Source organism: Taudactylus pleione, unplaced genomic scaffold (genome assembly GCF_031769625.1).
Source record: "Taudactylus pleione unplaced genomic scaffold, aTauple2 ptg000066l, whole genome shotgun sequence".
NCBI classification, from domain to species: domain Eukaryota; kingdom Metazoa; phylum Chordata; class Amphibia; order Anura; family Myobatrachidae; genus Taudactylus; species Taudactylus pleione.
Genome location: NW_028284468.1, coordinates 35,035,857 through 35,049,436, shown reverse-complemented (window position 1 = coordinate 35,049,436; position 13,580 = coordinate 35,035,857). Strand labels below are relative to the sequence as shown.

The 13,580-nt window shown below is 40.8% G+C and overlaps 1 protein-coding gene across 1 annotated transcript in view; it reads left to right on the top strand.

Moving 5' to 3' along the window:
* The first annotated feature begins 256 nt into the window (after positions 1-256).
* APOLTP (apolipoprotein lipid transfer particle homolog) overlaps positions 257-13,580 on the top strand; it is a 345,964-nt gene continuing 332,640 nt past the window's right edge. The window contains exons 1-5 of the mRNA XM_088466926.1: positions 257-314; positions 5,675-5,793; positions 7,298-7,582; positions 9,034-9,189; positions 12,963-13,147. Of these exons, the coding sequence (XP_088323052.1) occupies positions 5,692-5,793; positions 7,298-7,582; positions 9,034-9,189; positions 12,963-13,147 (728 nt within the window). The 5' untranslated portion in view covers positions 257-314; positions 5,675-5,691. The remainder of the gene's footprint in view (positions 315-5,674; positions 5,794-7,297; positions 7,583-9,033; positions 9,190-12,962; positions 13,148-13,580) is intronic.

The following is a 13,580-nucleotide window of genomic DNA, read 5'->3' as shown; positions in this document are numbered from 1 at the left end:
TGTCTACAGGAGAATGCCCTATTCAGTTATGTGCTTCCTGATTATCCTGAAAACAGCCTCTATTATTATTGAGTTTTACTAAGGTAGTTAATTAGTTATGTGACGACAGAGCTGGAAGTTTAGCACTATTAACCTGAGTTTTCTTGTCATTACAGTGGGGTCTTTTGTATGGAGTCACCTATCACAACTCTTAGAATCTGATGATCCACTAAAGCAAGACCTAGTCAATGCTCTCCCCGACGATATCTTAAGCAAGGATTTTGAGGGTGAATCTTGGAAATACTCCACTTATTCAGATGCTACAGTTCATTCAGGTAATAAATTATTTTGAATCCAATTTTAGTAAGTACATTGATACAGTGACAAACGCAGGTTTTCTAGAGGGGGGGTTTCCAAATGCTCAATTTTAGAGTGAGTGTGGCCAGTCCATGAAGAGGGTATAATTACCACTTATCCAGCTTTATTATGCGTCACACAAAGTGTATTATGTGTCATAATTCCAGCATATACAGGACCAGCGATCACAGTATGCCATTATATGTGTCACACAAAGTGTATTGTGTGTCATTATTCCAGCATATATAGGATCAGAAATCACAGTAAGCCATTATATGTGTCACACAAAGTGTATTATGTGTCATAATTCCAGCATATACAGGACCAATGATCACAGTATGCCATTATATGTGTCACACAAAGTGTATTATGTGTCATAATTCCAGCATATACAGGACCAATGATCACAGTAAGCCATTATATGTGTCACACAAAGTGTATTGTGTGTCATTATTACAGCATATATAGGACCAGAAATCACAGTAAGCCATTATATGTGTCACACAAAGTGTATTGTGTGTCATTATTCCAGCATATATAGGACCAGAAATCACAGTAAGCCATTATATGTGTCACACAAAGTGTATTATGTGTCATAATTCCAGCATATACAGGACCAATGATCACAGTATGCCATTATATGTGTCACACAAAGTGTATTATGTGTCATAATTCCAGCATATACAGGACCAATGATCACAGTAACCCATTATATGTGTCATACAAAGTGTATTATGTGTCATAATTCCAGCATATATAGGACCAGAAATCACAGTATGCCATTATATGTGTCACACAAAGTGTATTGTGTGTCATTATTCCAGCATATATAGGACCAGAAATCACAGTAAGCCATTATATGTGTCACACAAAGTGTATTATGTGTCATTATTCCAGCATATACAGGACCAGAGATCACAGTAAGCCATTATATGTGTCATACAAAGTGTATTGTGTGTCATAGCTCCAGCATGTACAGGACCAGAAATCACAGTAAGCCATTATATGTGTCATACAAAGTGTATTATGTGTCATAATTCCAGCATATACAGGACCAATGATCACAGTAAGCCATTATATGTGTCATACAAAGTGTATTATGTGTCATAATTCCAGCATATACAGGACCAATGATCACAGTAAGCCATTATATGTGTCACACAAAGTGTATTATGTGTCATAATTCCAGCATATACAGGACCAGAGATCACAGTAAGCCATTATATGTGTCACGCAAAGTGTATTATGTGTCATAATTCCAGCATATATAGGACCAGAAATCACAGTAAGCCATTATATGTGTCATACAAAGTGTATTGTGTGTCATTATTCCAGCATATATAGGACCAGAAATCACAGTATGCCATTATATGTGTCACACAAAGTGTATTATGTGTCATTATTCCAGCATATACAGGACCAGAGATCACAGTAAGCCATTATATGTGTCATACAAAGTGTATTGTGTGTCATAGCTCCAGCATGTACAGGACCAGAAATCACAGTAAGCCATTATATGTGTCACACAAAGTGTATTGTGTGTCATAATTCCAGCATATATAGGACCAGAAATCACAGTAAGCCATTATATGTGTCACACAAAGTTTATTGTGTGTCATAGCTCCAGCATATACAGGACCAATGATCACAGTAAGCCATTATATGTGTCACACAAAGTGTATTATGTGTCATAATTCCAGCATATACAGGACCAGTGATCACAGTAAGCCATTATATGTGTCACACAAAGTGTATTATGTGTCATAATTCCAGCATATACAGGACCAGTGATCACAGTAACCCATTATATGTGCCACACAAAGTGTATTATGTGTCATAATTCCAGCATATACAGGACCAGTGATCACAGTATGCCATTATATGTGTCACACAAAGTGTATTATGTGTCATAATTCCAGCATATACAGGACCAGTGATCACAGTAAGCCATTAGATGTGGCAGTAGCTCCATCCTGCCTGAGCCATACATGCCTACCATCCCGGTTTTCGCGGGAGGCTCACGATTTTTCGGGTAACCCCCCGCACCCCCGGAAGGGTAGGCATTTCTCCCGCATTCTGCCCACTTCCTAGTGAAGTGGGCAGAATGAGGAGAATTCTGGCGGCGATCGCGGGTCTCCGTGTAGGGGGCGGGGGCTTAAGACGTGATTCTACATGAATCACGTTGTTTGGCCCTGCCCCCTATGCAAATTTTAACCAATCGCGGCAATTTTAGCGCGAGGGGGCGGGGCTTAATGACACAATTTGTCAGCCCCCGCCCCCGTCACCCCCCCTGCTGCTTCTCTTACCCGGGCTTCTCCCGGGAAGAGCAACTGAAAGGTAGGCAACTATGGCCTGAGCTGAAAGTTTTAATTTTAGATGTGAGCACCATTCCAAGAACATGCAGCACTAGTAAAATTCTATTATATTACTATTTCTGTTGTGTTAATGTGGGATGGGGAGGGGGGTTTCCAGGCAGACGGAAACCCCCGTGCGTTTGCCTATGTGGCAGTGATGTCGTTTTAGGATGCATATCTTTGCACGTCCGTTAGGCCTGGTCTAATTGTCTGTACTGATGATGATGATAGCTGCATTCCTGCCGTGGAGTTATCTATAGTCCGAATTTCAGGTTACACATATCTGATTTTTCGCACAGCTCTAAATAAAACTGACGAAATTTAAATGAAACAACAGATTTTTGCATGCATGCAATAGACAGATTTTTATAACAAACTTGAAATAAGGCCAAGTGTATGCTTCTGGTACATTCTGTACTGCAGTGAGCATAAAATATAAATGTACCATAGAGAACAAATACAAAATAATAACAAAAGTTCTGGCTATGTCTACTATAGATGCCACTGACTGAAATGCCAATTCAGAGACCTTTTCATCAGGACTAATAATAATGCAAAAACATTTGCAATACAATCTTATTAGTCTTGACGAAAAGGTTTTAGGACCTTGAAACATTGACTATGTATTTACTATACCTGTGATCAATACACGTTCTATTGGAGTTAAAGGGGTGCCACACCAAGCAGTGTTCCATTGGAGAAACTAGTCTCTATCCATTTCTGTGGGAAGGCACCCTCCAGCTGCAGTCATCCACCCGGGACTGCCAAGCTACATATTGTGTGTGTGTGTATATATATATATATATGTATATATATATATATATATATATATAAGACTGGGTGACATACTGTCAGGATGTTTCACTGACAGAACAGACAAACGGACAGGATTGGGAAACAGACTGACAGGACAGACAGACACACTGAACTGTGAGGCAAATTGACAGAACGGGGAAACAAAAAGAGAGATTCCTAGAGAGATTCACAGACCGCAATGGGATACATAGTCATAGGACAGATAAAACTGGTAGACACATTTCCAAAGCAGACAACACTGCAAGACAGACAGACTTGACAGGGAAATGGGCATGGTAGACAGTCTCCTGATGACATAGGAAAGACACATAATTGGTCTATTCCACAGTTGCCTTCCTATCACTCCCCTTGTGCATAAACCAATACTGTGCCAGCAGCTTTGGGGGATATAAATACACAGTTGCTCTTTCAAAGAGCACCATTCAACTGCAAAACCCAGTCACCTATGTGTATAATGGGGCAGGGGTGGGTACCGGGGACATGGATAGGATCTCAAATCTTGCCATGGAGTTCTCAATGCCATGGGTCATGTTTGTTGTCTGTCAAATCTCCTCATCGTGTCATCCTGAGTTTGGTCATTTTTGGTTAGCTGCTTGTGCTAACTATTTGCATCGATACGTGAATAATACGCATTTGAAGGTTAGAAAGTTGCACGAAAAGACACTCTGCACTACTGAGTCGCACAGAGCTCCCGCGTTATGTGTGGCGCGACTTGTAGTGCATGGAGGCTAGATGTATGTGGACAGATCTGTATTTGCAGGCAGCCACAGAATCCACATTTACTACCTTATGCTAATGTGAGAAACCATTCAACTATGACGGGGAACATGTGGTGCTTGTTCAAGTGGAAACCTGTGCCACCCTTTCATTTTATGCTGGTCGCCACAACTGTCATCATTAGTATCTGCACTGGAACCAGCCCCATTTAGGTGCAAGAGATCATCAGAAACAGGTTCCCCCGGTCCGTACACATGAATCTGAACCACACTGAGCTTTTGATGCAGATGACACTCACATGACACTCCTCTGACACTCAGACAAGTCAAGGTGGTTACGTGCGATCGCATTGTCACAGACCAGTTCCTGCCCCCAAACGGCCTCTTTAGCCGAAAGAGAGATTCGGCCAAGTTCCGTCCGACTCAGAATAGGACAGACATACACAACAATTCGTAAATTAGCTTCTGTGCATGTACTGTATGAAAAACTTGCCATTTGAGTCTGTGCTAAGAGATCCGTCCCACTCAGAACTAGAGCCACAGTGGGTAATGGCATTCTGCAAAGTTGTGATCCCAAACCAGAACATTAAGGTTGTATTACCTGAACATCACAACATTTCATTTGTTTGAAATACTGTCACAGATGTGCTCAGCTATGCTGTAGATGTTCATACGAAACTCATTCAGTGTTAAAGTGCACGTCACAGTCTCTAATTTATTTAATTTTAAGTGCATATAACTACCTATATACTACATCTCATATTTTCCCATAAATACTAACTGTTCAAGTTACAGTACAGGTTGAGTCTCCCATATCCAAAATGCTTGGGACCAGGGGTATTTTGGATAACGGAATATTCCGTATTTTGGAATAATTGCATATCATAATGAAATATCTTGGGAATGGGACCCCAATATACACACAAAATGCATATATGTGTTATATGCACCTTATACACACAGCCTGCAGCTCATTTTATACAATATTTTCAATAATTTTGTGGCTCAAGCAAAGTTTGTGTACATACATGAAATAAATTTATGTTTCATTTACACCCTATACACACAGCCTGAAGGTAATTTTATACCATATTTTTAATAATTTGTGCCTTAGACAAAGTTTGTGTACATTGAACCATCAAAAATCAAAGGTTTTATTATTTCAGTCATGCCAAAATTATTCCGTAATTCGGAATATTCCGTATTTCGGAATATTTGGATATGGGAGACTCAACCTGTATTACCATATTTGAATAAGTTTATTTCCTGCTGGTATTTCATATATAATATATAGATAATACCATTGACAATAATATGCAAATTGCAGGTAGGGGACAGATCCAGCAGCATTCTGTTAGTGTACAAAGTAAAGGATAATGGAAAGGTAATTTGTACTGAACATGCCTTCATAAATCATGTTTATTCTGATAATACTGCATATTATATTTCCAGAATCACTTGGTGCTAATATGGAGGCTTCATTGATTTTTACACCATCATCCTTCATTCCGCGTTCTGCGATGGCCAATCTTACGATCCACACAATGGGGCGAGCAGTGAATGCATTAGAGGTGATTCTTAATAGCAGTAATTCATTGCTGTGCTATCATTTATTTGTCTAGTGTGCTTCCATTCTGACTGTATATATTTCCTTAAGTATTTGAATTTAAAATTGATTTAGCAATTTTTTTAACTTTCATGTGGTTAAAAAAAACCTGTAACTCTATATTCATGTTTTTTTAAATGATCAATGTATAAAGTATTCTTTGAAAAAGCTACAAAATAATTCATATTACAGATGGTCACTGAGGATTTATGTTATCATATAAAGGCACAAGGTCCTAGGCAGAGCGCATTTATAGAAGTTAGAGCAGGAAGCTCTCTGGGGTCTCGTCACAAGCCCCGATGGTCGCGACCATCACCTGGCCGCCCGCAAAATCTGTGGGTGGTCACCTACAGCTTAGCGCGCGGCCAGGAGGCCACAACAAAAAAGAATAAAAAAACACCCTGATTCAGAGCGAGTGCTTTTAAAGAGCGTCCGGCTCTGAATCAGGCCCACAGTGCGTAATCTAGTGGTGTTATACAAATTTATCCGGACTAATTAATAATATATGTAAGCATGCACTGATTTTTTTTGGTTATAATTACAAATGTTGCTAAGGAGGGTCTCTGAGTAGCCATCAGACTATTCCAGGCAGACGTCCTAACTATATTGATATTTTTTAGGCAAAATTATTTTGAATGGAGTTTTCTTTAAATAAGATACAGTAGGACTAAAATGAATTAGAAAGGGATATGAGGTGAAATGGGATGAGGAAGGGTTAAGAATTTAGTGTATGCACTCACCGGTATAGGCGTGTTATGTTTGTAACTCTGATTCTCATTTGTATACACTATAGAATTGAGCACCCACGCTAGCGGTGAGGTGACTGTTATTAGTTTGCTCTGCAGTATTTACACCACATACCCTCTTACCCACTGACAATTTACTTAAAACTTTTTAAAGCTTTTAAAAAATGCAATTAAAGCACAAACACGTTTGATATTCATGTTTTCTTGCAAATTTAGTGTTTCAGATTATTGGAGGCTTCACAATATATTTACATATGGCACTAGCAAAACCTGCTGCCACTAACAGAATGCAGTCACACAACCTAGAGCGGTCAGGGAAGGTAAAACCCCTCTTTCTAGATGTGATGACATTTCTGTAGATGTGTAGTGAAGACTTTAAAGTAAATGCATTTATAATGGTGTGTTCTGACATCACTTGCCAATTATTATATAAGTATTGAGATGTACAGGTGTAGTATGACAAATATATGTATTATAAAGTATCAGTGCAGACATTTTTAAGGAAAACATTTTTTTACAGATGGTAATAAACTAGCTTTAGGCCATTAGAGATCTATTATCCATTTTCATAAAAATATAAAAACAGTACATTTACTAAAGTTACATTGTGCTACATTTAGCTATAAGGGCTTCAGCAGCATTTTCTCAGAGTGTTAAGCATCTTCACAGTTATCCATATAAGAAAGTGCTGGTGATCACGTGTATGTCAATGTTGTGCACTAGTTTGGAATACGTTTAGAAAATGCAGAAGACCTTCTGAAGACAATGCTGGGTCACCACTCTTCTACATTAAATGAAATTCTTGTGGGGAAACATAAAGAAGACAAACAGTTCAGTCCTGAACCTCCTACAGAGACTGTCACAGCACCAAGCAATAGAAAACCCACATCTAAGAAGTACAACCCCGGGGAACAAATTGACAAAAAGTCTGATCAGCAAAAAGCCAAGAAATCCAAGCACAGCTGCCCAAGCGGAAAGTACAACAAACTAACTGAGCTGCAGCAGAAGGTAATGAACGATCATATTCCTATCCAGCACAAATAAACCTTTAACCTTTAACCCCACGCGCATGTAAAAGAGCAGATACCATAGGACCACTGTTATGTATCAGATGTTAGTAATCCAGGGGGGGCCACTTAGGTTGCTGCAGCTGCAAGTTTACAAATAAATTAAATATACAAACAAAAATAGTTTTGAGCTACAAACATCTGTGCTTTTTGTATCAGTGCAAAGATAATCTATGTAAATTATTCTTTATCATTTTCCAAATAAAGAAGTCCCTACATGAAAGTAACAATTATTGTGTATAAGGACATACATAGTAGAAGTTTGTTTCAAGGTATTGTACCTCATAAGGTCTATTAACTTGCAGTAAATGTAAATAAATTGCTACATAACACAGCCACATAACACTGTGAAACTTACAACTGCCTGGTCTGCCCAATGTATATGTGTGACATGCGTTCACGCATCCACACTGCCGCAGGGGGTACAGGGCCAGAGTGGGTGGTGGAATCATTGCTACCCGGCCTTCTTTTCCATAGCAAGGAGTAGGGCTCCACGAGCCACCGCCATCAGAATATGGTGTAGGTTTCCACAGGCGAACTCCGTTTTCGAAGTTTACTGAATTTTAAGCAGCCTTACCAGGCCCCTAATGATGAATGGGCCCAACACTAAAAAAATTCGGGAACTAGTGTTTCTGCATGTGTAACTGGACCATTAATGATCATGAATAGTACCCTAAATAACATTGGAAATGAAACTTTTAAGAATGGAATTCATAACAAGTAACAGAGAACTTTAAATTGTTAGCCCTTTCCTATTACTTAATTTCTAAGATCACTATCTTTATTTTTCACGGGTAGGTCGGTAAACCGGTGTTAGTTCAAATGCTGTTATAAAATGGATTGTTATGACTCAGTCACACAGGTGCTTTTGAAGGTTGTGGTGTATTGTGCCAAGGTCACGGTGCATTCAAGTATTTATGCAACCACACAAAAAATGAGGGATCGCTGATCCCTATGGTGAATACAGTACATGCTCTGTACACACAGGCTGTTACAAGGAAGCCTTTGGGTGCAAAGTAACACTTTGCTGTCCTCACAGAATATCAATGCACCTTGGAGCAAAGTACTGTAGAATCTCAAATTGTGTTTCATGAATTATTTGTGCTGTCTCCTCATGTCTTTAGTGTCCTATCCCTTTAATAAAATCAGAAAAGTGTATTTTCCATTATTCTTTTTATTTGTTTCCCCTCTGTGGTGCAGTACGTTTTAAACTCCTCGACTATAGTCTGAATATGTCTCATCAATCTATTTGTAGCATTGCATTAGGTTTGGATTGATAGCAAATTTACAGAGGGGAGTGAGAGCTATAAATGAAGAAATGACTATTAAATGTATATTTATAAAACAAATGGCAGGACCATCTTAATGTCCTTTTCCTTTCTCACCTAAAAGTTCACCCAGGGCATGCACAGCAAGAAAGAGCTAAGATGTGGACTGAGCATGAAGGTCTTTGGGAATGAGCTTATCTTTCTGGATTGTGAAGGAGTGAGAGACACCATAAGACAGCACTACTTGAGCCTGGCTGGACTCGCAGTGAAACTCCTTAAGGTATAACCATCAGTGCTAGATTCATTATGTGACAGTCTGTACTACTCATCTCAAGTAGCACTTAATAAAATATTGCAGCATTTCATTAAGAGATGGAACAAAAGAAGCGCTGGATTTATGACCTTTCCCCTGAGTGTTTCCCATGCCATCTGCCAAGACGGAACCTACTTGCTTAGTTTTCAGCAGTTTTAGTGTGACGGTATTCTTACTGGCCAAGACAGGGCTTACAGATAAGCAGCCTGAAGAATCAGGATTTGGGAAGCATAAATTTAAGGGGGAATTTAAAAATATATCTTTTATTTTACGGCAAATGCATACATTGCTGATTAATTATTGGTTCTAAAGCTAATACATTATAAATAGATGGTACTTTAAGTTCTTATTTGTACTGTAAAATGATACTAGTAAAACACACTTTAGTAAAACACACTTCACACAAGTGACAAAAGGTCACCTTCACTTTATGCTGCAGACAGAATGATTAGGTCTATCTGTGAGTCTGACCACGTACTGTAATGTTACTTCGTAAAGCATCCTTTATTTAAAAAATAATCTCATGTTAGCTAAAACCAAGTAAAATGGAAGCAGTTTGCTAACAATTATAATGTATAGCATTTTATGATTAATAAGCAGGTTATCCATTTGCTACCTTGCAAATGTTCTTTATTTGCTATTGTTCCCTATTTTTCCTCATGTGGCAGAATTATGATAATGTACAGTACATCAGGATTTCCTAAGGTTTTCATCCAGTTTTCATTATGGGATACTGTAGCAGGGGCACCTACCGGGAAGCAATCGGAAAGCCGACTGCCTAAATACCGGCAGCCGGCTTCCCGACTGTCATATCCCGGCAAGGGTGAAATGCTGGGCATCTAGATGTAGATGCCCGCATTTCCCCGACGCCGGGAGACCGGCGCCCGGCATCCCGATCGTAGTAGTGCCGGGCGCCGCCAGTGGAAAGCTGCGGGGGGGGTGGGTTAGGTTTAGGGCTCCTGGGGGGGACTTAGGGTTAGGCACCCCTAAGGAGGGTTAGGGTTAGGGGGGTTAGGTTAGTAGATACTTACCTATCCACGATCGGGATTTCCAGCGCTGTCGGGCTTCCGCTGCTTCTAACTCTGCTCTTGTCGGGCTGCCGCTGACAGCCATGCGGCCGGCGGTTTTTCATACCCATTCCCACCTACCTGTCACAAGTAAAATCACTTACCTATGCCATCATGCCACTGCTAGTTAGAGATGTGCGCAGACCCTCGTGTTTTTATTTTGGTTTTGGAAAAACCGCCCTCAAGTATTTTGGTTTGGATTACATTTTGGTTTTCTTTAAAATTGATAAAAACAGCTAAATTCATGTAATTTTTGACCTGTTTACATGGAATCCAAAACCCGAGATTCTGTTTTAAATCTGAGTTCCGAACTCACAGCAGACCCAAGCTGGGACTTGATTCTATTCAGAACCCTCAAAGTGATCCGAGCCGGGACTCGATTTACCTCATAATCTCAAAGTTTGGGTGTGTTCGGTTTTCAGGAAACCCGAACCGCACATCTGTACTGCTCGTGTGTTCTGTGGTGGGCAGGGCTTAATAATGCAGTTACAGTTTTCATCATGAAACTCATCATCAAGCCCTGCCAACCTCATCTCTTCCTAGACTTACCGAATCTCCCTAAAGTGAGGTAGCAAAATAAGCAAACATGTCCTAGGGCGTAAATACCAAACTAGAGTTTACACACTACAGAAGCTGTGAACGGACAAAGGGCCTGATTCAGAGCCGCCTGTAAGCGGCCGCTCGTTCGCTCCGAGCGATGTTCGCACAACTGCGCATGCGTATGGGTTGTAATACGCATGCGCGAACCAGTCATTGCGATCGGAAATTGTGTGCTCGCAAAATAGCGAATGCCTGCTAATTTGAGTGACAGAATGAGGCGTTTGTGGGTGGTAACAGGGGAAGGTGCTTGAAAACGGGGAGTGGAGATCCGAACGCAGGCGTGCCAAAAGGTCAAAACGGGCGTTTTAGGGGTGTGCATAATTAACAAAGCAGCGTCATCGACCACGTCACTTGGTTGTTTCTTAGCCTGAACTGTTTGCATGATTGCAGTAGGAAAATCCAACCACAAGCACTGCGAGCAGTTCAGACGCCTTTCGATGTACTCGATTAATCAAATAAATAGCGGAGATGACGTAGGATGCGAGAGGCCAGGGGGCGTCTTTACAAAATAGCGAGCGCATATTTCGTTCGCTCGCTCAGACATAGAGGCGTCAACAGACGGCAAAGAGCGAGCGCTCAATTTAAATAGCCGGCCCCTTTTTCTGAACGAGCGAGCCCAAATAGCGTCCGGCTCTGAATCAGGCCCCAAGTCAGCAACAAAACGTAATGATAGTGAGCTGCATTGAAATATAATATATATATTCCAGAATTACTGTAAGATTGACAGTCTCAGCTTTTTGGATATTAGAATCCTATATCTATGTAACCATTTTGAGTAACCCTCACAACTGGCAGTAGCTGGTGCTAATCCCTTAGAAATCATCACCAATTAGTTGAGCTTCCTTAATACTTCCTCTAGCCTCTCACCAGGGGCAGAAATATGGGAGACAATGGGGACGCCTGCCGCCAGTCGCCAGCAGTGAAGGGGCACCTCCTCCATCGCCCACAAAATATTCACCCCACATATGTACACAGTGTATCCTCACGGCCGCTCAATGCATGGCACCTCTTCCCGGCACCTGAGAAGCTACCATAACCATATACTAGTGGGGGGCTCTGTGTCAGACCATCAGCTGCCGCTTCCATCTATCTACAGTATAGCCTGTCCCTGCTCATTGGTGTCGCTGCTCCTCAGCAGCTTCTTATGCCAGTGAGAGACATCTGGTGCCCCCCTTCACCCACAACTCCCCGTCCCACTCCTCCCTGGCAGCTGTCCCGGTGCCCCCCCTTACCCACAATTCCCCATCCCACTCCACCCTGGTGGAAGCTCTAGCCACAGACCTGTGCGGTGGCCCGACCATAAGCGTGGCTGCAGATCTTCCAGGAGCTGGATGTCAACAGGGATGCACCAGAAAGAGCTGCGGGTAAGAGTGTATGGGAGGCGGGGGCGCCAGCAACTGAGTCTTTAGTGGTGCAACTTCCTGGCATGTGAATCACAATCAACTTTATTGGCCAAGTATACAAACATATACAAGGAATTTGACTCCGGTAACTACTGGCCAAGTACTCACTTAACACATCAACCATACATTCACAATATATACAAAACCATGATTAATATACACAATAAAACCTTTTTGAATAGAACAATTTGCACAATGACGACCTGACATTTATACTTAAGAATTTAACAGCGAATCGCCTGCGGAAAAAAACTTTTGAGATGTCTAGTGGTCTTGGCAAGACATGATCTATATCGCTTTCCCGATGGGAGCAGTCTAAACAGATCATGACCTGGATGAGCTTCATCCGCCTCGATATTACCAGACCACTTCCTAACCCTAGACAAGTATAACTCCTGTATAGAAGGAAGTTTAGCTCAAATTATCCTTTCTGCAATCCTAAAGCAATCGGAAGTAGACTGGGCATTTTGTGATTTGTAGTCCCACCACAGTGGCAGTCTTACAGTATCTTAACTCAAACTCAGTCCTATTGCTGGCAAAATGTTTTAGTCTTTTATTTATTTAGCTTCATTTTTGCACCGAGGATGTAGGTTCCCTCTAAGGCACTGTATAGTGAGAATACCTTACATTAATTATACTGTATGACCTATGTTTCCCTTATGTGTTACAGGGCCAAGATGTCCAATACAACAGGAGGTTTAGCTTGGCAGCAGACAGCATAATATTTCCAGTACTTTCTGGGTTTCCAGTTCAGCTGGCTCTCAATGCCTCGGCGTCAACCAATATCAAAATCAGAGGAAATATGGATTTTAAACAGCAGACAAACTTTTTCATAAATGGGTATATTAAACCAAGGTATGGAAACCTGGATGAGTTACATAGATAAGCATTACAGTACATGATTAATTACTTGTTCTTTTTTATATGCTTGTTATATGTTGTTCAATTGAAAGCTCTAGTTAAATTCAGAAGAATTAATAGAGTCTGGCAAGAAAGACATAGAAGGTTGTGTACTAAATACACTTTGTATGCACAGAGGGCCTGATACTGAGTCGCATGTGCGATGTTGGACGCAATTGAGCAATGTTTTTGCATGTGTCTGAACCACACTGCGCATGCATCCCAATTTTGTTCATACAGACTTACAGAGTCGTAGTACAGATTTGGACGTACAGAGATATTTAGGGGTATTATCGCCGATGATGTCATTTTCGCCGATTTCAATTATACCCGTATTCAATTTCAAAGACTTTTTCGCAGGTTCGAAAAGTCTTTGAAAAAAAACGGG